Here is a 24,268-nt window from a genome sequence, read left to right as displayed (position 1 = left end):
GACAGAGTAGAGGAAGAAGAAAGGAACATTTCTGCAATGCTGGTTAAGGTGATAATTTGCTTGATGGTCAGTAATTTTTGCTGACAAAAAAAGATAATCCCTTCCTTAATGAAACAGTGAAGGTTATGAAGTGAAGGATTTAGTAGGATAGGAGAGTTGGCTAGTGTAACAGAAGATCTGTGTGTAGAAGTAATAAAAGGGGAATATTCTACCAAAATCAGGGGGGCTAGATTGGGGGTCTTAGTCTGGAGGACACCAAGTAGAGCAGGACATGAGTAATTCAATGTAAGTGTAATTTCATGTGTATTTATAATGTGGCAGTGTTCCATAACACAGCATGAAACCCCAAGGGTTGAAGTAGGCGCGTAAAGTGTCATTTTTGATTGGCCAAGAAGCAGGGATGTAAAGATTTTGGGGTTGTTCTTTTTCCTGTTATTGTTTGTCTTTATCCCTTTGCATTTGGTGAAAGGGTACTTGAAGCTATCAAACCTAGTAAAAGGCTGGAGAAGAAATCGGATACTGGGAAACTAATAGCCAGCTGAATTGGTATGGCTCCTGTCCATATTGCTGTATGGATTTTTTTATCTCCATTTTGTTTTTCTGAGAAATTATAATTTTATAAATTATTGCAGTAGACAGTGAGATAAGTGATAGGACTAGAAGTTTTAAATTCCTATGCTGAAAGGTAAAATTTGTTATGGATTGAATTTTCCTCCTAGAAGTCCGATCTTTTCAAACAGTGTAGTATAAACCATTAGACTGTAAAGAGATTAAGAATAAACAGAACAGGGTATTTAGGCAGAGTGTGCTATGAGGTATGCAGCATAGAATCACTTGTCTTCTGGGACCTCTCAAATAGCATGAATGTGCTGGGATAGTGAAACCCTTTTGTTGTATCTCAGCGGCTGAGTAGGCTGGGGGACAGTACGTCAACAACACAATGGCAGGGCTCTGGCTTACTGAGCCATATAGTTTGTCTATAGGGTATTTATAGGCCATTTCTTTCCTGGATTCTCATTTCAACTCCCATTTAAAAGTTCGTGCTTTTTCCCCTCTAAGGCATGTTCATGGAAACACTGCAATATCCAAAACTGTTGCTTTCACATCCCATCCTACCTTCCCCTCTTCCCTAGTCCATTAAAAAGGTCAAATTCCAAGATATTTTCCTAAGGACATGAGTCTAACATCCTGTTACACACAAATTTGGCCATTTAAGTCTAGCAATAAAGTTGTTATGAATCAGAGATGCTTTTAAAATGAGGCAGGTACTTTCTATTCTATTATGAACACATTCATAATAGAATATAGTCATACCAGCTTTGCTAAGCAGATACGTAATCTCAAAGTACTGCTTAGTCCAGTTCTATTTCTGATATAACAGACCTTACTCGAGAAGATTTTCCTGTTATACAGCAGCAATTCACTGCATCTTCTGGCAAGCTTTTGTGTTGTAAATCTGGGAGTGTTTGCTAAAAATACATAAATCCCTATTTGCATCCTGATTATGAAGGTAAATAATTTCTATGTGAAGAAAACTGGAAGATGAGCTGTTCTTTTCCTCTATGTGCAATAAAGCTGTGTACAGCATCGTCATGCCCATTAAAATCTCTTTTAATGAAAAAAAATCCCTACATCACTACAGTTGTTAGTAATTTGGAAGGAAGAATGTAAGTAGAGACAGTCACGCTTATCCAGGAACCATGGAAGGTGTACCTATAGATGAGATGTAAACACTTCTTCCTACACGCAAAACCGCCCACAACTCTTTTACTGAATCATGTTGTAGAAGTACACACCACTGTCCTATGGCAGAAAATCATTCTTACTGACACAGTGCTTTGACCTCAACTGCTTGATTGGGTTTTCAATTGCTTTTCATTCGCTATATGCTCACTGGGCTGATGCACTTCTGTCTGTCTTCCTCCATCTGTCCCCGATTTTCTCAACTTCTAATTCTGCAAGATTTGTGATTGTTGCTCCATTTGTTTGCTTGTTTGTTTGTTTTGTTCATAATTAGGATTCCCTTGTAGTAGATGCTTCAGTTCTTCAGTTTTTCTATCTGGTTATATACTGTAACAGAAAAAAGGCTTTTGCTTGGTTTGGGTAATTTCTTTGAAAAGGAAGGGTGGCTTTGTAACTGATATCGCTGCCACTTGACATATTGGAGTAGCCCCTGGTGACTGCTGTATGACAGCTGAGACCTGGCACTGCAGTACAGTCTGAATGTGACAGATATTGATGCTGACAGTGTCACCCAAGCAGAGTATCTGAAGGTCACTGGAGCTCATCCTTACCCCACACAAGCTGCAAAACCAGGCTTGAGGGTCTCCCTTGGTGCCCCGATTCAGGCAGAGAAAAGCTCTTTGTAGAAGGGGGAAGGCGATATTTCTCTGTCTTAACCCCTGGATTAGTCCTTTAGGGGTGCACACACGTGCCCACCGTGGCACTGGGCTAGCACTCCTGTGCCACGTTCCTTACAAACCCTTTCTCTCTCTCAGCTGTTTTTTAAACCTCACTGTGGGGAAGCATGGCCTGGAGGCAGCTTTCCCTTCTGCAATGATATTTCTCTCCCAAATGGCTTAAGGTAATGAAGGTTTTTATAAATTTGAGTGATTTGAGGTGGGGCAAGTGCTTGTGTTTGTGTGTCGGTGTGTACACATATGTGTGCCTGCATTGTATATGTGTATAAACAGTGTATGTACACCAGTCATAAAAAGATAAGCATTCACATTTTTTTATAGAAATGGTTTTAGAACCTTTTAAAAACAATGTGGGCCTGAAAAAAATAGTGGTGTCCTCCAAGAAGCTTGTATTGAAAGAATTGCTGCGGCTTTCACAGGGCTGAGCCCTTTCCTACAGAGCAGCATCTGTCCCATCCACAACCTCTCTAGTAAAGAAATGCAAGACTGACAGAAATGGATTATTTCCTCAAAGAAAAGCTCCTGTGTTTCAGAGTGTGGTTCCAAACCGCGGGATGACATTAGCAATAATTTCATTGCCTGAAATGTTTTTGTTATTATTACCTGAAGAGATTTTACTTTTCTATTTTTTTACTTTTTGCCTGGAAGTATTTTTATTTTTATTCTTTATTAAATAAAATGTTGGGCCCTGTCCTAAAGGATGTAGAGTTGAAGCATAACAGGATAAATAAATGGTTATTTATTTATAAACAGCAGGAACTCCTCACGGTAACAGGAAGAAAATTAAAATCAGAAATGATAAACAGTGGTTGCGGCACGGTGTCTGGGCATGTCTTTTGCATAGCACTCGGCTTCAAGAGAAAACATATCGCTTAGGCTGAAAACACATAATAACCCATAATAATTTTAAAAATCCATCTGTTATAAATAGCTGTGATGTTTCTTTCCATGTCCGTGTACAGCAGTGAGGGAGTACTGACTGCCCTATTTTGGGTAGTAGTCTGCTCTCCAAAGGGAGAGAAGAAAAAGAAAAGGGAGGGAGGACTGTAACTCTGGTCTGGTGGTAGAGAGAAAAGTCCCAACGCAAACACCTCTGAAGCAGAGGAGTCGGGAGATTGCAGAGATCTCTGTTATCGCTGCAGCCTCTACCCAAGTCCTCTTCCATGGTTTTCTTCTCTCTTTTGTTTTGCCTGGGAGCAGAAGGAGCTGGAGGCTGGTGTTCCTCCAGGTCTTCCTTCCTCTCCTGCTTCTGGGATTCCCTGGGGTGCCTTGCTGGCTGGAGTGGGGAGGAGAGAACGCTGCTTCTCCCAGGTTTGCTTAGAGCTTGTGGCCACCTGCTAGAAACCCTCGTGATGCCGTCTGCATGCCCTGAATCTGCCTGTCCTCGGGGTTTGCCATGGACTAGTACTGTCCTGTCAGTAAAAGGCTGCACACAGGCTGTTGCAGCCTCTTTTTCTGGTTCAGAAAGTTTTTTGTTTCATTGTTTGTTTGTTTTGTGGTTTTTTTTTTAAGTGAAACACCCATCATGGAGGTGAAATCTGCCACTTCGATAGGGAATGACTTTTGAAAGGACTCATCTATGGCTACTAATATTAACTACTTTATCCTTGAAAAATGGGCAAAAGGGGCCCATTAACTGTGGAATGAGTTCTCCAAGGCCAAAGCAAAAGTTATTCTTGCTACCCCACTGATCCATGGCTGATGGTTTTGTGTAGAGTCCATTGGCGAGTTCTTTTACTGAGCTCTCCCAAAATCTGTCTCTTCACAACAGGCTTCTTGCGGACACCTTACACATCCTTACAACCTACAGCTAGAGGAAAGCAGTGCTCAAATCTCATCTTCCTAATAGGGCACTGGGAGGGGTTAATCACTGCAGGGACAAGATCAATGCGTACGATAATTAGTTACCGTGCTTTGCTCTGCTCAAGACCACTCTTTTCTCTCTCATTGGTATCTATTCCTTAGACTGGTCAGTTGTCTTTGATAAATACAATCCAGGTGTTTTGTTGTGGGTTGTTTCTTTTTTTTAAAATCACTCTCTATGTAGGTCCAAGTGTGATATTTGTGAAGGGTGTATTTTGCTCCACAAGCAATTGTGCTGACTGCAGCGGCAATATCTTAATAATACCGTAGTCCTACCTTTTTTTTTTTTTTTTTTGTAGTTAACTTACATAGTTGCATTTTTTTCTGTTTGTAGTGTCCTGTCTCTTCCCCAGAAGAAGAAAAGCTTATTACCATCAAAAGGCCTAAAACTCCAGTTTCAAATGAGTTCTCAGATATCAACACCCAAACCAACTGGACTAAGTCGCTCCCACTGCCAACACCAGAAGAGAAAATGCGACAACAAGCACAGGCAGTCCAAACAGATGTGGTTCCTATTAATGTGACTGGTAGGCTTTTAATTTCAGTTATTACATTCCACTAATGAGGGAGGGAAGGGATAAAAGGGGATCCCTACAGCTGAATACTATTTTGACACTCATATATTCGATGCATGAATTTTAAATTACTTATTGCACCTTTCTGTGAAAACAGTGTTTTGTGTTTAATAGTTCATTTGTGAACTTAATGAGAAAACCTCAAAATCCCTTAAAATGGTCATTAATGAAATAGAAAATAGTCTACATGACGTAGGCTTGAAACAGCATTAGATACTCATGAAATACGAGAAGAGGATTGATAAATAGCTATGTTTTGCTGTGGACTGCATTGAAAATACGTTATGGAAATTCACATTTTATGTAGTACTAATGATATTTCAGAATTTTCTTTTAGGAATTTTATGTAAGGAAGGTTATCAGGGACTTCTGTATTCCAAAGACTGTGTGTTACAAAATTCAAGAAAAAGAATTCTAGGGTCTTATTTTTATGAGCAACAAGCGGTTTAAGTGTCAAGGAGAGTAGGGGAAGAATAGCAAAAGTTAATGGGGCTGTGTACTTGAGCAACACTCTTGGTAAGACACTCCACTTACATGGCAGTAGTCCACATTTTCTTGTTATAAGCTGTGTATTGACCCTCCATTTTCAAAATGCTTTTTGGTTTTACAGTTGATGAACTCTGTGGAAGTTAAATTATGTTAAAGCCTAATGCTGAATAGATACTATGTTGTGTGTAAATAGAATTTCTGTGAAAGATTGAATCATCACTTCAATTTAATAATCCCTCCTTTTCTACACAGTATCAAGATTGTCTATTATTAGTTGATTCAAATAACTGACCGTTTGCCTGCCAAAACGACGATGATATTCAATATCCAATTTATTTCAAATGCCATATGTCGCTCTCTGGCTTCATGCTTCCTCTTACAATCAATAGCTTGGAATGTTTGTTTTTGTTTTGTTTTGAAAGTAAATTAGGCATTCTCTTTCCCTGAGTGACTACAAATAATTTTTTCATCTATATAAACTATTTTTTTAAATAGTATTCTTTAATAGTATTTAAATATTTAAATAGTATAGGAGCAGCACTTCTATGACAAACATCAGAGAGCTCTGAGAAATCAACAAGAAACATTTCCTTAAATAAACAGCAGAAAATATTTGAAATAAATAGCGTGAAGACAAGAGAATATTACAAACACTCCAGGTCTGGACAATTAATAGAAGGAAAATAAATGCAATGCCAAAATGTTACTAGGCCAGTTGGCATTATCTAGGAAATGTAGGATACAGGTGCAGAAGGCTGAGTTACGGGAACAATGGATAATCTGACGTAATCGATAAGCTTGAGCAGGGCTTAGATATTGTGACAGCAGGAACAGGGTATACTTACAGAAAGAGTAATCTGCTGTTGATTTAATGACCCTGTGTACTGAAAATACATGGGGGAAGTAAACAGATGGAAAGAAAGATGAGGTAAAAGACATCAAATAACCCTCTTAGATTTAATTCAGTGTCACTGGGACCATTACTGTGTTTGGATAAATTACACTTGTGATTTCAACCAGCTTAATTTGACTGGTGTAGTAAACCTTATGTCCCTTGAGTTGTTCGGTTTGCCCTCAGCAAACTCAGTGGTTCTCAACATTTCTGATGGAAACAGTGAATGTGCATATTCCACTTCACCTTTCTGGAGTGTGTTGTTCAGCATTTATTCCCTTATAAACAGGGTAATCAGAAGGGATAGAAAGGGAGGGCAGTAAAGGAAGACTACAGTGTATGAACTGGCCTCTGGGATCCACCGTTTCCTTTCCCTTGGAATAACTATACTGCTACTGTGAAACAAGGCAGGTGACAGTAACAGACTGAGCCACACACACTACACAAAAAAAGCTGCTGTCCTTGTTCCTCATTAAAAAGTCACAATCTGCTCCGCTCCTCTGCCCTCCCACACGCCAAGTAATTTTATTTTGTGAAGTTCCTTATGTTACTGCATGAGGCAGGAAAAAAAACCCAACAAAAAATTCAGTGCGTTTGTTCAATGTGCCGTGAAATGAACCGTCACCGGCTTTGGTTTTGATTTGGCTTTTTCCTTTACTTGCTCTTTTTCTCACTCTCCCAGAAGAGAGGTCAAAAAACTTCCATTTTATTACTCCTGGCATGAAATAAAAGGTTAACCTCCGAAGAGGCTGCTGGCAATTGACAGCATTTTCAGCAGTGCATTAGTAATGATTGTGCTACAATGGCCTCTCACATGGCTGTGCAACAAATGCTCCACGAGTTCAGCTTTTGGGGCCCTTCGGTGAACAGATTGCAACTAATACAGTAGTAGTAAAAAATCTGTTGGATAGCCTGAAGGTGCAGGGGCATTGCATGAGGCTGACAAGCTGCTGACTAGATGTGCAGATTTGGAAGCAGTTTCAGGCTTTGGGAGTGCCTGGGCTGAGCTTATTCTGGCCTGGAAGGAGTTGGGCTGAGTTTTCAGTGGTGGCCAATCTTTGCTTTTACATATCCTGGAGGTTAAAAGATGTAAAATGGTGTCTGCTCTCATGGGTTTTCCAGAACTAACTTTCTTTCCAGATGGAGGAGACTGGGGATGGTGGAGGTGATCAGTGCCAGGCTGTATCCTGCAAAACATTTAAGCATTTGCTTGAGTCCAGCTTGACTGACTTCAGTGAGATTTAAGCACATACTTAAATGAATCCCAGAAAACTAAGTAAACTTTATGAGGGCAAACTGAGTAAACTGTGTGAAGATGCTTAGATGATTCGTTACAAACCTGTATCAGAAGGAGAAAAGTATCCTTAAATCTGCAAAAATATATTTAATATTAACAACAATATTAAAAAAAAAAAACAGATGACAGTGAAGAAAGGAAAAAAGACTGAGGCATTCTGATTTTGCTTGTCGGAGTTTATTGAATACTTAGAAATTCTACAAATTTGCACAGAGGCTTTCAAAAAACCTTTGTGTGTCAAAAGCCATCGAAAGTGGATTGGTTAAGTTAGCTCTTGGGTGGCTCAGGGGAAGAAGTTACCGTGGATCAGCTGACACAGTAACATTTCCCCATGGTCACCCTGTTTGTGCTGTCTGAGGCTTCATGTAAAAGACTCTCTCCTTGTTTGCACTCTCTACTTACCATGTACATTTTATTCCAGGGCGTTCAAGGCTGTATTTTAATTTCCTTGCAACTCACAGCCTCAGGCATAATTGTTGGCCTTTGAATGGGCAAAAATACGTTCAGAGATGAAAACCTTCTTCAAATTCTTTGGATTTGTTATAATGTGGCTAGAATTACTATTATCCTGCACGGCAGGATTACCTAATGGTCCTGACCCTGGTAGGGTCCTAACATCCTAACAGTGGTAATGCCCCAGACAGTGGATAGTTCTGTCTCAGTATTTCAGGGCTTCCACTAAGCCAATGGGATCCATAGCTCTAAATGATATACATGGGCTTCCTCCTCCCTTAATCTGCCCTGACTTAAGTCAGTCCAAAACTTGGATGAAACTGGCACTTCTTCACAGCTGCAAGGATTCCGCTTAGCACAAGTGTGGCTCATGGGAGCACAAGGCTCCAGTCAAACAGAGTCAGAGTCTTTATATTTACAATATGGTGAATGAAACTGCTACATTTTTTCCTTGCATTTTCACAAGTCCACACGCTATACTTTAATATATGACTGTGTCTTTAACTGTTTTAGAGGTAATGAGGTTTTCTACGCTATTTGCACGACACGCATCGTACTGATGTGCAGTCAGCCAGGGATAATATTTATGACGTATTAGTTACTGTGCATTAATCACTTTTTAGAGGTAAATAATTTGGTCATCAGTTTTCAAAAAAAGTATACCAGGCAAAAAGCATATACATATATGCATACATACACAAAAAGCATATATCAGGTTTTTTCTGACTTTAAGTTTTAAATGGGTCATCTAAAGGACATTTAGCAATGCTTTAAAATGCTTTAACTTCTAAAAAAGGAATTTATGTGTGAGATATGGGGGGTAGTCGTTAGGCTTTTGGAAGTGACAGAGAATTAACTCAGCTCATAATCTATAGGACAAGTTTTATCTTGCTACTGGTAAAATGGCCAAATTATAAACCTCTAAACAAAAGTGAATTCCTAAAGAAAAGCTGCTTAATGATAGTGGTGCTTATGGGTCCCGTTATGTTAGAGCACATCGTCATCATAAGGCTTTGTCTGGCAACGTGTACTTACACACACATTTTTTCAGCTCTTGCCATTGTATATTTTCATAATCATTTATAAAGTTTCAATTTTAAGCAGCTTCCACTCTAACTGAAATATTTATGAGACCACAAGATCAGTTTGATCTCTGCATGCTCCATCGTACTGATTTGTATTCATGTTAAAAGATCACCACCAGAAATGTGGTACACTTGACAAGTTCAGAGCAACTTGGAATGAAAAAGTGTCTCGTGTGATTTAACGATGGAGCTGTGCAAAGGCGTTGTAATAGCCGTTGCCAATAGCAATGTCTGTTCCTGTATAAACCGTTGTGGTCTTTCATTTTCATGAGCAGATTTGCTTTTTCTGCAGCTCGTTACTTTAAAATGACAAAACCATACAAATAACCACAAAGGTCCAAATTAAAGCAAGGATTCTGTTCACTTGTGGAACTAGAGCTGCTCTGACCAGATCTGAACTGGGCTCAGGAAGTCAAAATTCCTTTTAAAACCTGCAGTACTATGTAATGGATATGTGTGTTCTAAAGCCTTACTGTGACGATATGCCTTATCTTCCTTCGGTGTAAACCTTCATTGTAGGACAAAGCTAACATCATTTATTAATGCCTTTTTTTCCATTTCTACAAAAAAACTAGTGGAAGAAAGTGCATGATGTCAGCGTGCTTGGAAGTAATGTTGCTTTGCTTGTTCTACCATGTATTAGGGGAGAATTTCGACCGCCAAGCCAGCATTCGGCGGTCTCTAATTTACACTGACACGGTGGTAAGACGGCCGAAGAAAGTCAAAAGGAGAAAGACTATTACAGGAATCCCTGACAACATACAAAAGGAGCTAGGTATGGCTCATCAGAACTGTATTCCATCCACTGTTCATTGTCACTGCTTTTCATTACTCGACTAATAACATCACCAGTGCTCATGAAACCAATACAGTCTGATAGCCTATTACAGTTCCAAATACGCGTGTGCCTCCTTGCCACCTTGTACATCTGGAAATTAGGGCCTTTTATCTGGTGACTTCATCTGTTGAAGGGAACAAGGCATTTGGAAAATGATGTACTGGTACAATGGAAATCTGCAGGGATGTAAGGTTTCTGCTCTTTAATGCTTTCCTGGAGATTTGGTCCACTCCCGCAGGATATGCGCTGAAGCAAAACTGAAGTGGGCAGGCATTTTGGCTTGCAAACAATTACTCAGTGGAGTAAAGCAATTCGTGGATGCCTTCCTGAATCTGCCAAGAGTGGCATCAGCAGTGAAAAATGCCTATATATTCCAGTTCAGTTTAGATCTAATTGGCAACCCCTTAAGTATCAATGTTACTTGATTGGAAGTAATTTACATGGGGTCATTAGCTATTGCATATATTCCAAAGGAAAAATGCCCGCTCAGTCACATTTACACGACCTCAGGCTGTCCTTTTTCACAGTTAGTAGCATATATGATATTCAAAGCTGATGAAGCAGTCTGAATTTTGGCAGACCTTTCAAACACTTTTTGTAGAACTCTGTTTTAAATCTGATCATTCTGATTTATTTTTTAAAAAGGTGTTTCCATTTTTCCCAAATGATAACTTCACAGGTAAAATTATGCTCCCCCTCCCTTTTTTTTGCAGTAGAGGAAGAATGTCCTTTTAAATAGTCTGGCAGAACATAATTTTAGGTGCTTTACATGTGGAATCATGTCGTATATTGACGATTTCAGTAAGTTTTACTACCTTGCATTTTGCATCTCTTTCTTTTTTAATTGTTTTCAATTTTTGGTTCTTTGTCTAGATTTTTCAGAAACAGAAGCAAAAATATGTAACTTGTCTGGATGGGTTTGAAATGAGGTAGAGGGCCAGGTGTAAAGTAAGCCAAGAAATGAGCAAGTACATGAAGAGCAGTTTGTGAGCGGAACTGTGTGCTCCTTCAGCATCTGTAATGAAACAGTGCCCTGCCATGCAAATCCTCTGCCCCAAGAAAGAAAATTCACTTGCCCTAACACTGGTAGGACAGCTAAAGTTAGGCAGATTTAAATTTTATTCCCTATATATCTCACATAATGATTTTATTTCTAACTGCTGCTCTGAGATTTGTCCAAAACTTTCAGGTGTCTTTATCCATCTCTTCTTGTGGGATGGATACTCTTTTGTGCCTGCCATAGGGAACTCCTTCTCATAGTGTGGGTTCCCTTCCTCCCTCTTCACGGTTCATAGTGGGCCTTGCCACCTGTCAGGAGACACTTTCCAGACGTGGAGTCCTCCTGGAGATCAAAATTTGAATTTATTATTTCCTGAGAGAGAATGGCATGTTTATCAGCCTTGCAATCAACTACAAGCAAGCTTGAGAGTTAAATAAAATAAAGTATATTTGTTCTACCCAAACAAAGATCAAAGCTGGAAACAAAGCTACATAGAACTTAATGTTGAATTATTCTTAACGAAAGATTCCCTTCTTCTCTTTTAGGTCTCTCTCAGGCTAATCCCTCAGATACCGTGTTTACAGCTGGTTTGAGAAATAGCAGAGACAGCCCTCATCCTCTCTCATCTGTTCAGGCTGGATACTTTTTACATGCCCTTCTTCTGTTTTAAACTAAATTGCTTTGCTCTTTGTCTAGAGCTGAGATGAAATGACTCGTGCTCCTTAAAAACGCTTGTGCTGCTTAAATGCAAAACTGATACAGGACATCGCTTAAACTGTTCATTTTCAGGGTTGTTGCAGTGGTCTTGAGCCTAGTGTGGTATTCTGAAAATGACACATACCAAGGTCATAGCTTTCGACTGAGATTGTCTTTGATGCATGTAGGACCTACCTCGAGGGCAGATAGCAGGGAAAAGCAGAGTGAAGGAGAACACTGTTCCACACTGCCGTTTGTCACTCGCTGGAGTTCCCGATGCTCTTTCAGGCACGTGGATTTTGAAATGGGTAACAACAGTACTTGCAGAGAATGCTTCCTGCTGGCAGTGTTTCCAAAACTTTGAGGTTACGTTTCAGACAGATGTTTAATGCTTGAAAACATCAACTGTAGTTTACCTGGTGGAATAAACTGAGAATGCGGTTGGCATCTATCTTAAAAAGAAATCTTCAATGAATATCTTAAAAGAAGTTTGTGACTTTTGGCAATCTGTTTGCTAAGGGTGACAGGTTTTTTGGTCTTGATTTCGGTCTTTCATCTCTGTGCTGAGCACATTTCATGTTGCACTGCTTGAAGGTTTTCCTTGGCTCTGATTTTAAGTTGCGGAAATTTCAGGGCTGGCAGTATCTCGCTGTAGGAGCTCTCTCTGGACGCTTCCCTGGCCCACAACCGGCAGGCACATAGGGCTTCGACCATCTGCCCTATGGTGGAAGTTGTCTGAGGAGCTTCATGTTGCTTCTGTGGTGGTTGTACGTTGTCCAGGCAGCAAAACAGATGCCAGGAAAACTCTATGATGGCAGTGTCCATCCTGTTAGCATATTGCTTTCCATCACTAGAAACAAAGTGCACTTGGAAAGAGAACAGTTATCAGTGTCTTCATCTTCTAGATGGGGAAACCAGACAAGCTGCAGTGAGACACTTAGCCGGAGTCACCCACCAGGCCGCTGGCAAGGCTGGGAATAAATTAAGTCTCCCCCATTCTTGTTCAGTGGTCTTTCTGCCTTTTCTCCCCTGTCACTTCACGAATATTTCTGTAGCTGTCCATTCCCTATTTCTCTTACACTGTCCCAAAACAAACAACAAGTTGTTTTAAAACATTCCACAGTTCATTTGATCAGAACAAAGATCCGGACTGAACTCCAAATCAAGCAATTGCATTGTGCCTATTGACATTCTCCCTGTGGTTTCAGCTGAATAAATCTCTTTGTTTCTCCCCTAAAGCATTGCTGTGAATGGCTACAATATTTACACAAAGATTGAAATCCCTTGGTACACCATAGTTGCTGTGCGCAGGCTAAATAACCAACACATACAGCAGATTCTTGTTACCTCTTGTTTATCCTTCAGAAGGAAGCAGAAACTTGAGAGAACCTCAAAGCTTCAACCAAGCTTGAACTATTTTCATTTCTTGCGAGAGAGCCTGTAAGACCTTCTGCCGGGCCAAGCTGCTGGGGTTCTCCCCTGCCTGCTTTGGCTCCTTTGGAACAAAAAAGACCAAACAGGAGAGAAAGCTTGTGCTGATTAGTGTCCTGAGCTCAGTGGCCGTGGTACCCTTGTAGAATTTAGCCAAACATACTGAAAGGAATCATTAACTGCACCCATGAGGCATGTGCTGAAAGTATCTTTAAACATTCCTACTTTTGAGCATTGTAAGTTTTCACAGGTGTCTTCCAGTGATGAACTAGTCTCTCTGCGTAGTCTGGAAGCTTCCACATAAAAAATGCTGCATAAATAAAACGTGAGATGATAGACAGGATTCTGAGACAGAATAAGAATATGAGATCCCTACCAGTTTAGAGATGCCAGTTATTTTCTGAAGTTATTTTTTAACAGCAGTACTATTTAGCAGAGCGACACCAAAGTAAGAGAAGGCAAAGCATTCCCCTCTGCCAAACACAGCAATGAAAAATTAGTTTTGCATACCTCTCAATTACCTTCATTGTCTTATAGAACACTAATATTATCTATGTATTTAATTGTGTCAATGTTCGATCAAAACTGCAGAAAGAGCAAGAAGCTTTGAGATGATGTTTTACATGAAGTTTTTGTGCTCTCAGTTTCTCTGCTCTGTTGCCGTTATCTGTCACCTCTAGCTGTCTTCTTCAGACGGTACCTTATATGCAAACCCTCAAGCAAGAAGGTGATTCCCAAACAGAAGTTCGGTAGAAATGAGCAGCTCTCTGGGAGAACCTGTCACAGGCCTTGCTCATTTCTTGTCTTGGTTATCTTCAGCTTCCTTCACACAATCCAACTCTCCAGATGAAATAAAGGTAGCAAAATGCCTTTCATGTTTCCATGGTCCCTTCTCTATGTCAGTGCTCTAGGATCTGGCTCAGGCTAACTTTATTTTTATGAAGGTACCAGGTATCTGGTTATGAACGTTTCTCCAGAGCTGTGCGCCAGTGCAATCCCAGGCACTGATGGACAGCTTCTAGTGTCCTGGACCCTCTCCCTGTCTTGCAAGAGGAGCAGGTCTCAGACCTGGGTATCAGTTCCACGACAGTTCATCTTCCAAGTAAACATACCTCACCAAAGCAGGGGAGAGGAAACCATCTTCAGGTTTTGCACTTTTTGATTTCTTCTTCTGCTAGACGTTTTGCTTTTCTTTAGAGAAACAAAGTTTCTGTCCTCTTTTGGTATTCAAAAAAGTCTTCTAAATTATGCTTTGTGTGTCCTTTCTTTGAATTATTTCAGGGGTTTTTTTCCACCTTAAGGTGCAATTTGGGGTCTTTACGGCTCTGTGATTCCCCCCCCATTACTTTTTTGTTTATTTCCTAACCAAAGGGTTCAGAGGGTCAGAATGACCTCATAAGCTTTTCTTCAGGTTATTTCCCTGCCTCCTGTTTTCAGTAGCTCACAATGAGTTGTCACCTATAGGACCTCCTGTCAGTTATCAGGATGGCTATGACTGACACCTGAATGGTCAGTCACTCATTTGCTGTCTTGTGGCACAGCTCAGACTCCCTGTTGGTACCAGCCAGTGTCCCCGGTATCATTTGGGACTGTTGAAGCTTCTCCTTGGACGTGTCTTAGAGGAAACAATTTTGTCTCAGCAACATGGGGGCACATAAGTTCTTCTGATCTTTGGGAACTCAGCTGTTCTACTGATGATTCCTCTTAGCTGATATTCTTTTCCAGTTAGTCCCTTCGGCACTAGCAGTCATTCAAGTTACAGGTCCCACAGGTAAGAAGAGTCCTAGATATCCAGTGGTCCTACATAAATGTCACGTAAATACCCAGCTGTTCAAGCCAAGTAATTCTGCATCTTGCTTCAAGTTGCAACGTTAATAGTCTTTGGAGTGAATATCTCTCTTTCAGAGTTATTGTGCCTTTTAACTAATACTGGTTTTATAGGTGTAGTTTCTCAGCATTGTGCATTTCCAGTACTATTGATCCAGAGATGAGGGTGTTACAAAGTATGTATCATCTGCTTTTTGATAGTCAGGGTCAAAAGACAGGGGTGCCAGGAATATAATCTTTACTAGAGGCTGTTCAGTTAGTGAAACGAACAGAATCAAGAAAACTTAAATTCCCTATATTTTAATTAAAATTTTCCCTTTAAGGGTTATCTCCCTTGCAGTGATATATGCAAGGATTCAGGATATTTTTTAGCTGGCAGTACTGGAAAGTATTGCAGGATTCTCTGCAATTTTTTTTCTCCCCTCTGAGAGATTATAGATGCTTCATGGAGCACGATGAAAATTCCTTAGAATTACCATAAGCCTGATGTACTTGTCTGTTTCTTGCTGAAAATCATTTGGTATGTAAGTACTAGGGTGAAATAGTGATGAAGAATCTCTTGGGGGTTTTATAACACTGGAAGTTGTGGTGCCAGCACAGTGACTTGGCCAGGTCACCACGTTTGGAGGAGGATCGCTAGGTGCGGCATGAGGAGAAGATGAAAGCAACAAATCTTAGGAATGTGCCTGTGGCACAAGAGACAAGTGCTTATAGTAGAAATGATTAGTCAGAAGTTTGGGAAGACTGATTACTTCTACATACTAGTTGAAACAAGCATGTTCTTTGTCATATCAACACACATACTTTTTATTCTCTCAAATCCTCAGTTTTCTATGCTCATTTCAATGCAGAGGACCTTTCTCATGATTCACTGCAGCAAGTTGCTGGTGCCACCAGATCAGCAGGAGTCACAGGGAGACAGGGAGTCTTCTAGTAGCTAGTACCTGGCCCTAGGGATTGCATGCAGACACTTCACAGAATCACAGAATCACTAAGGTTGGAAAGGACCTTCAAGATCATCAAGTCCAACCATTAATCCAGCACCACCATGTCCTGAAGTGCCACATCCACACGTTTTTTGAACACTTCCAGAGATGGCGACTTCACCACCTCCCTGGGCAGCCTGTTCCAATGCCTGACCACCCTCTCAGTGAAGAAATTTTTCCTAATATCCAATCTAAACCTCCCCTCGTGCAACTTGAGGCCATTTCCTCTCGTCCTATCACTAGTTACTTGGGAGAAGAGGCCAACACCCTCGTCGCCACAACCCCCTTTCAGGTAGTTGTAGAGAGCGATAAGGTCTCCCCTCAGCCTCCTCTTCTCCAGACTAAACAGCCCCAGTTCCCTCAGCCGCTCCTCATAAGACTTGTGCTCCAGCCCCCTCAGCAGCTTCGTTGCCCTTCTCTGGACATGCTCCAGTACCTCAGCATCTTTCTTGTAGTGAGGGGCCCAAAACTGAACACAGGATTCAAGGTGTGGCCTCACCAGTGCCGATCACTTCCCTACTCCTGCTGGCCCCACTATTTCTGATACAGGCCAGGACACTGTTGGCCTTCTTGGCCACCTGGGCACACTGCCAGCTCATGTTCAGCGGGCTGTCAGTCAGCACCCCCAGGTCCCTTTCCTCCAGGCTGCTCTCTAGCCACTTGTCCCCAAGCCTGTAGCGCTGCATGGGGTTGTTGTGGCCGAAGTGCAGGACCCTGCACTTGGCCTTATTAAACCTCATACAGTTGGCCTCTGCCCATCGATCCAGCCTGTCCAGATCCCTCTGCAGAGCCCTCCTACCATCTAGCAGATCAACACTCCCACCCAACTTGGTGTCATCTGCAAACTTACTGAGGGAGCACTCGATTCCCTCATCCAGATCATCTATAAAGATATTGAACAAGACCGGCCCCAGAACCGAACCCTGGGGAACACCGCTTGTGACCGGCCGCCAGCCGGATTTAACGCCGTTCACCACTTCTTTTTTTCCATCAAATTTGCTGTCAGTCTCAGCCCCTGTCACCTCTAATGAGCAACACCAGTAACTACCAGAGTCAGGGAAAACTAGTGTAACCTGTATATGTCTATCTTGGATCGAGTGCTTGGAGTTAAGGTATGCATTTGAACATCTTCTCTGTGGTTCCATGGTAGAGATGTTAAATATGTTGCATGTTTCACTTGTTCCAGACAGTGGATGTTCTTTACTTGCTGCTGGAGTCTACACTGAGCATGTGTTTTAGGGAAAAGCATTTGCACTAAGAGGTATTTTCAGCATAGCAAGAAGTAGAGTAATAAAGGAGAAAGGAGTGTAGATACAGGTCTCTTGTGGTGGACGTAGCACTGGCTGCAGGGCTACTGGACACAGGATAATATAAAATGCAGACAAGATGATTATTAATTACTTTCAGCCACATTTATTGTACCACCAAATTGCAGCCACTTCTGACTTCGTAACATTCAGCATCTGTAACCTGATGTCCAGTTCTGCAATACTTTTTTGCTGCTGTCTGCTCAGACATTGGCCCTGCAACTAGATGGACTTGTGGGTGCTATTCTTTAAAAGCTCTGATTCAGTTCCAGAATTTTGGTGTTGCAGAAATCTTGTAACTTCTGACTGCTATTTATTTAAGTAGAAGTTTTCTGAGAAACGTAGCATTTTCAATGTAATAGCCAATTAAAAGTTTGAGCTGTCCCTTAGAACTGGATTGTTCATCTTCTAGCTGCAGTACCAACAAAGGCAGTTTGATTTTAAAGATTTTAAAACCCTTGCTTTTTGCTGTTACTCTGGGAGCAAGTGAGGGCTTTACAGTGCATTTGAAAATTGCAAACAAAATATTCCTCGCTACCCTCCTCTGAATTCCACCAAAATCTTAAAACCCTCAACATTTTAAGAGAATACCTGAGTCTTGAATGTTCCTTCGGTTGTTTTTTTTTTTTTTAAACTATTTTCTGTGCACATTTCTGTTGTCCCTCTTCAGGAAATGGAACTATAAGAAGAGCAATTGCTGTATTATAAAGGGCAAGTAAATCCTCACAGCTTTGCATAAGATTGTGCAGACATGTAAAGCCCAAAACAAAGCTGAAGTAATTTCAGAATATGCTGCACTTCTACAAAAAGCATTTAAAACCTCGAAGTTGTGTTCTTGTAATAGCAACAGCCGTGAAAAGCCCCTTCCCTGACCATATGCCATATAATTATTGAAGGTTGTAGTTCTGTAGTTTATACTTCTGAGACTGGGTTGTCTTGCTCCCTCTGAACCCTATTACTTATTTGGGCTTTGAACCATTCTAAGAACAAGAGGCTCTTGAGCAGCGATGCTCAACGGTGCCCTGCAGTTGTTCATGCTGCCCTCCTGTTAGCATGCTCCTCCGGCACTGCTTTGACCTGGGCAGCCTCCCGGGCTCGCTCTGGGCATGGGTGCCAGGGCATGGGGCACCACCTGCTCCCCCAGGCGTTTTGGTACAGCCATCCTTGCCAAAAAAGAGCTTAGCCTGGATTGACATAAGAAGGGTCCTTGGCCTCCTTCATGTAGTAGCTCAGCACCAAGGTTTTAATTTTGTATTTCAGACATTTTAAAGCATTGCTGTGCATTTGCAATAAACAGTATGTCCCAATAATGCATCCTGACACTCCTGGTTTTGGAAGGAGGAAAGGGGAAGTTAGCAAGTCCAGCGTTGTCCTGCTTTTCCATCTACCTTCCCTAGCAGTAACGTTTTAAACAAGCATAAGCTGTCCATGTGCGTTATGCTGCTTGTGAAGCAGAGCGCATTCAGCTTCCTTTGTGAGTACAAACGTATTGCATACTGAAATGAGATTCTCTCAGCCACAGGTCAGTATGTGACGGTATTAGGTACTTGCTGTAGTGCTGACAGCTTCATTTGCCACAAGTCCCAGCCTCTGACTCGTTTGTGTGTGTGTAAACAAACAGAAAGAAGAAGAACACCCCATCTCTTCGGTTATTTATATAACCTAGTATGCACATTTTTTATTACCAGCTACTTTTAATTGGCTAACAGTTGTTATCAGTGATGCCATGGTTCCAGAAACATTTGTAATACCTGCTTTGATGTTTTTCTCACTCTTAACCTGAATCTGTAGAAAAAATACACATGGGAAGCAAAATGAAATTACTTTTCTTAATAACTATATACAGAATATGCAAATACCTCTCTTGGTTGGCTGCAGTAGTCCATCTGTTCTGACAGTATCTCATATTAGATTATCCAAAATGTTTGCCAGCATCCAAGTATCTAGCTTTGCTGCAAACCTCTACCAGAAGCAGAAAGAGGCTATGTTTTCATGAGAGCAAGAGAATCTACACAAAGCAAACTAAATAGGCTTCAAGCTGCTAAAAGACTACTTATATACCTGAGGAAGAGAAGTAAACAATCTTTTTGTGTGTGCTGCTTTCACTGTAGCCTTTTTAGAGCCCTCTTTTCCTTATCCTAAATGCCTCTCTTGCCTGCCAAGAATAAGGATAATTAAATGTCCTTTAAGTGGTGTTTAAAGCTGCATGCTAAGAATACCTGTCCTCCTGATCCAGTTCCATATAGTAAATAGGAAAGGAGAACAGTCCTATCAGGTGTGCTACTCCATTGTTCCTGAGAATAGCTTTAAGGCGGAGACTGAAAATAACCAATTTTCCCCGGCAGTGACACATGCAGCATCCTTACAAGCATCTCCAGCAGTAAGCCTGCCTCTCGTGTCTGCTATTTATACAGTAATGCAACTGAACTGAAAAGCAACAGCCTTACACAGGCTAATTTTAAAGCAGTGTTCTTGTTTGTAATTTTAAAAGGCAGCTACTAATAAAAATGTAAATTTAAAAGAACTCTAGAATCCTTTCCACTGACCCAGTGATAACTATATTTTGAACTAAACCTGTTTTTTCCATTGTCCTCAAAGATTTTTTAATGCCTGTATATGACTGTTACTTCATTTTTAAAAAGTACGGTTATTTTTTGTTTCCTGACGGTGCTGAGAATGAGATGACCATCAGTACTAGCTATTTCTTTTCCCCACTTCTTGGAGTTTTTTCCTTTATGATAAATAGAAAGTAGTTGTATGGAGAAATATTATTTAATGGTTTTCTTTGCAGTGTTGGATAATGTATTTGTATAAATGCTGTTATAGCACATGTATTATTTGTGGTAAAACAATGCATGTTTCAATGTGTTAGCCTCCCTTCAGATGAACTGCAAGACTTGGAGAGCTATCCGTGTCTCCTGAACATTTTTTCTGAAGTATAATGCTTTTAGAAAGCAGAGCTGATTATTCACATTAGTCTCCAGATTTCCTTCCCCTTTTCTTTATTGCATGAGGCATTAGGATGGAGACACTTCACGTTTCTCAGGCTTTTGTCTGTTCCTGCTGCTTTGCCTACTGGAAGTCAAACAGTGCTACTTGGTTTCTGACATAACTGATTACTATGGAAATTATTACCATGTCATAAACAGTGGATTTCACATGTCGAATGTGCAGCAGGAACACAGACGATTCTGTAAGCAGGAGGTTCCTGGTAATAAGGGAAAAGGGAAGAGAAATGGAGAAAACACACAATGCCTCTGCAAAATCCATTGTTGCAGATTCTTTTTCAGAAGGCATAACTGAGCACGGGGATCAAGCAGTTTGCTGGGGTTTTTTTTTGTTTTTACGTGAGTAAGAAAATAAATGTAAATTTGTGCTTCAAGGAATAATTATGTTATTTTGACTCCAGCAGTTGGCACTGGCCAAAGTGATTTCCGAGGACATTCGATGTATGTCCCAGATCACTGTTCCACGCTAGGGAGACTAGACAGCTATCGCTCTGCTATGCAGCGCTCTGAAACCAAGGACACCAGCTGCCAGACGGAGGAAGTTAAAGTTGTGCCCCCTTCAATGAGAAGAATACGAGCACAGAAAGGACAAGGCATCGCAGCCCAGATGTCTCAGTTCTCCAGCTCATCTGGAAACATGTCAGTGATGAGTGATTCTGCTGCAGTTATATTTGCTTCTCGCCAAAACAGCGACATAGGTTTTCACAGCTTGCCTCGGGCTGGTGCAAGAGTGTCTTTGCAGTCCCTAGAGCAGACACAGAGCATCTCTAGGCAGACAGAAGACATCGCTGGCACTTTACCCCACCAGATAAGCAAATTGCAAGTGGATGATAGTGTTGTGCATCTGAGGAATAATCCCACGACGGGGTCCCTGTCGAGGCCGAAGTCTCAAGAGGTGAGAAGCTATGATAGTGAAAAGTCCGCAAGCCCAGCATGTGTGGTCTCTCCTCATGCTACCTACTCAACGAGCATCATACCCAATGCAACACTGTCATCCTCCTCAGAAGTTATTGTTATCCACACTGCCCAGAGTGCTGGATCATTGGATAGTAAAATTACCAGCTCCACTGCCTACCCAAAGCCAAGAGACAATCCTGTTGCCAGCAGTGCAGTAAGTGGGAAAGAAGATCACCATTCATCAAGTGGTAACTGGAGCGAGAGCAGCTCCACACGTCACTCACAGACTTCAGATACCATCCCATCTAATACTGTCATGATGCTTTCTCTTGGTGACTCTGCTGTCTCTCTTAGCACTCCTGGAAACGCAGAGGCTGCATCTCAGAGCGTGAGCTACAGCTATAGGAACAATCTTGCTGTACCAAACCCTTCCCAGGACAGCGATGGCAGGAGTGAATCTAGCTGTTCAGGGGAGCGAGCCCAAGCAGCAGTGAACATCACAGAGCACTGGCTGTACAAGTCTGCAGAAAACGGTGAGGCCCCTTCACGCAAAGTGGTTTGTACCACACCAGGCTGTGCCACTCCTGGTAGCAACCTGAGCAGCAGCAGCCTGGAGAGGACTTCGGTCAGGGACGATTCTACTTCTCTGTACTCTGTGGACCATGATGGTTATTACAGTTCCATGCATATGGACTCTGGACTGAAGTCAGACATGCCATGCAATAGTACTAATGGTTTTGGGAATCCCAGAGACAGCGTGATAAATGTCTTTGAAGGAAAGGAGAAGAGACATCAGGATGACCAGACAGGCCAAGGTGACAAATACCTTGCAAGAAACATCTCTCTGAAGAAGGCAAAGAAGCCGCCTTTGCCACCATCCAGAACAGACTCACTCAGAAGGGTGCCCAAGAAAAAAGCCCAGTCCAATGGACAGGTACTTGATGAAACCCTCATTGCCACCCTCCAACATTCTCTGCAGTTGAATCTCAAGTGCAAAAATGGCAGCTCCCCTTCCCAGAGCCCCTGCAGTGATTATGAGGATCCCTGGGTGTTGCGCTCCCGCAGCCAAAGCTCGGTCAGTGCGAGCAGCAGCATGATGTCCACCACTGCTCCAAACCTGTACTCCATCTGCACAGTCACTCCCTCTCAGAGTGAAACAAGTAGCATCAAGTCGGAGTACGCTGACCAGTGGGGTTACTACAGTGACTATGCCGCAGTGACAGATGACCAGGTAAAATCCCCAGTGACCCATTCTGCCAGTACGTCATCTGCTCTCAGTGATTACAGCATCAGCCACTTCACTGATGGCTCAAGGGCTTCTGTGCCACAAGTGCCCAGTGGACTGACCAAACCAAAGAGCACTTCTCCGGAGAAATCCCACCGAGTCACATCGCCGTCGAGTGGGTACTCCAGCCAGTCCAACACACCCACTGCGCTTACTCCAGTGCCTGTATTTTTAAAATCTGCGTCATCAGGAAATGGGAAATCCAAGCTGAAGCCTAAAGTGCCTGAAAGGAAATCCTCTCTTCTGTCTTCACTCTCCATGTCTTCATCCTCCACTTCTCTTTCTTCAAATACGTCTACTGAAGGGAGCGTGAGTGTGAAGAAATTGGACCCCACCCTGAGCTCTCCTCCGGATTCTGGTGCACCTCCTCCACCACCTCCTCTTCCAACACCTCCTCCACATTGCCCTGAGCTTTCTCCTCCTCCTCCTCCTCCTCCTCCAGCAGAAGTCATGGATCTGTCACCATTGCCAGCCTCTCCCACATTCCCCCCTCCTCCGCCAGAAGCTGATGCAAATTCTTCCTTTGCCCAGACTGTCCCATGGTTTCCACAAGAAGCCTTCATGAGTTCGTTCTCTTCCCCTGTTCCTCCTCCTTCTACTTTCCCCTTAGTTGTCCCGCCACCAGCACCACCTCTTGATCCCAAACTAACAAAAGGTGCAACAATATACCCACAGTATTCTTTTAAGAAACGTAACCAGGAAGATTCTTGCTACAGTCCAATGAAACAGCCACTCAACAAGCAAGATGCATCGAGACCTGTGATGCCCTTAGTAACTACCAAAGCGTTGCAAATGGTGCAGCTGAGGTCTGTGAAAAAAGTTATAGAAGGTGAACCATCACCTGAATCTGCTTCTGAAACCACCTCTCAGGAAAACGGTACTGTCAGTTCATCATCACAGTGTTCCTTAAAGCCATCTCTCTCACTAAGACTCAGTAACAGCTTAGGCGAAGAGGAAATGAAAACTCAATGCACTTCATTTAAAAACTCAGTTCAAACACTGGCTCGGGGTTCTCCACTCATTCTCTCTGATAACACACCTGCACTTGACAGTGATCAAAATCCTGTGAGTGCAGTAGGTCTAAACAAGTCTTCCGAAGCTGTTTCACTGGTGACAGCTACTGAAGACTCAGGTGAGTCTTCAGTGCAGAGTGAAGACCTCCATTCTGGCATGTCCCTTCAGGGGTCACCAGCATCTCCTGACAAGACTCAGGTCGTATTGCCAAGCAAGAAACCACCTCCTATTTCAAAGAAACCCAAACTGTTCCTCGTTGTACCACCTCCACAGTTAGATCTTACAGTGGAGAAAATAGCTGAAGTGTGCGATACTGTCAGAAGCACATCAAGCCCAACTAAGAGAGACGCTGTGCTTGCACACTGCGAGGAGGCGAGAAATTGTCTTACAGATGGACTCAGTTCTAGCGAGATGGACTCTGGCAGCCTGGTTCCTGAGGGAGGAGCTGCCAGATTCACCTTCTCCGAGACAGTGGGAGCTAATGCCTTTGTGGTACAGCCTGCTGCATCACCAGTTCAAGAAGAACCCAGGCAGGAGGAGCAGTCCGCCTTTGATGAAGGAAGCAGTTCTGGCAGCAGCCAAGACAGCGGCAGTAACACTGACGGGCACCTATCTCAAGAGAACGAAAGTGGTGAGTGTCTCTGAGTCTTCTTCAAATGCAGCAGTAGCTATCTTAAAGAAGCTGAGGAGTGAGAACAGCAATCCTAGCATTCAGGTGGGCTTCTGTAGAGAAAAGAGCCCCCTGCGATAGTTAAAACTAAAAGCCTAAATAAAGTTGCAGGGATCAGATTAATACTTTATGAGATTTCTTATAATTTCTTTTTGACTTATCATTATTGCAGATATGGAAAGAAAATGATGCTTTATTTAACTGTGAGAGGATTAAAACATGCTATGAAAACATG

At 42.1% G+C, this 24,268-nt stretch overlaps 1 protein-coding gene across 1 annotated transcript in view; it reads left to right on the top strand.

Moving 5' to 3' along the window:
- The window catches only part of NHSL1 (NHS like 1), a gene marked incomplete at its 3' end in the record, with an annotated part of 187,001 nt that overhangs the window by 158,095 nt on the left and 4,638 nt on the right, over positions 1-24,268 (top strand). Inside the window, exons 5-7 of the mRNA XM_081997888.1 lie at positions 4,618-4,810; positions 9,718-9,849; positions 20,569-23,994. Coding sequence (XP_081854014.1) covers positions 4,618-4,810; positions 9,718-9,849; positions 20,569-23,994 — 3,751 coding nt within the window. The remainder of the gene's footprint in view (positions 1-4,617; positions 4,811-9,717; positions 9,850-20,568; positions 23,995-24,268) is intronic.

Source organism: Phaethon aethereus (assembly GCF_964289735.1).
Source record: "Phaethon aethereus genome assembly, chromosome: 3".
Lineage (NCBI taxonomy): Eukaryota > Metazoa > Chordata > Aves > Phaethontiformes > Phaethontidae > Phaethon > Phaethon aethereus.
Note: the sequence above shows the minus strand (reverse complement) of the source record. Positions and strands in the feature narration are given on the sequence as shown.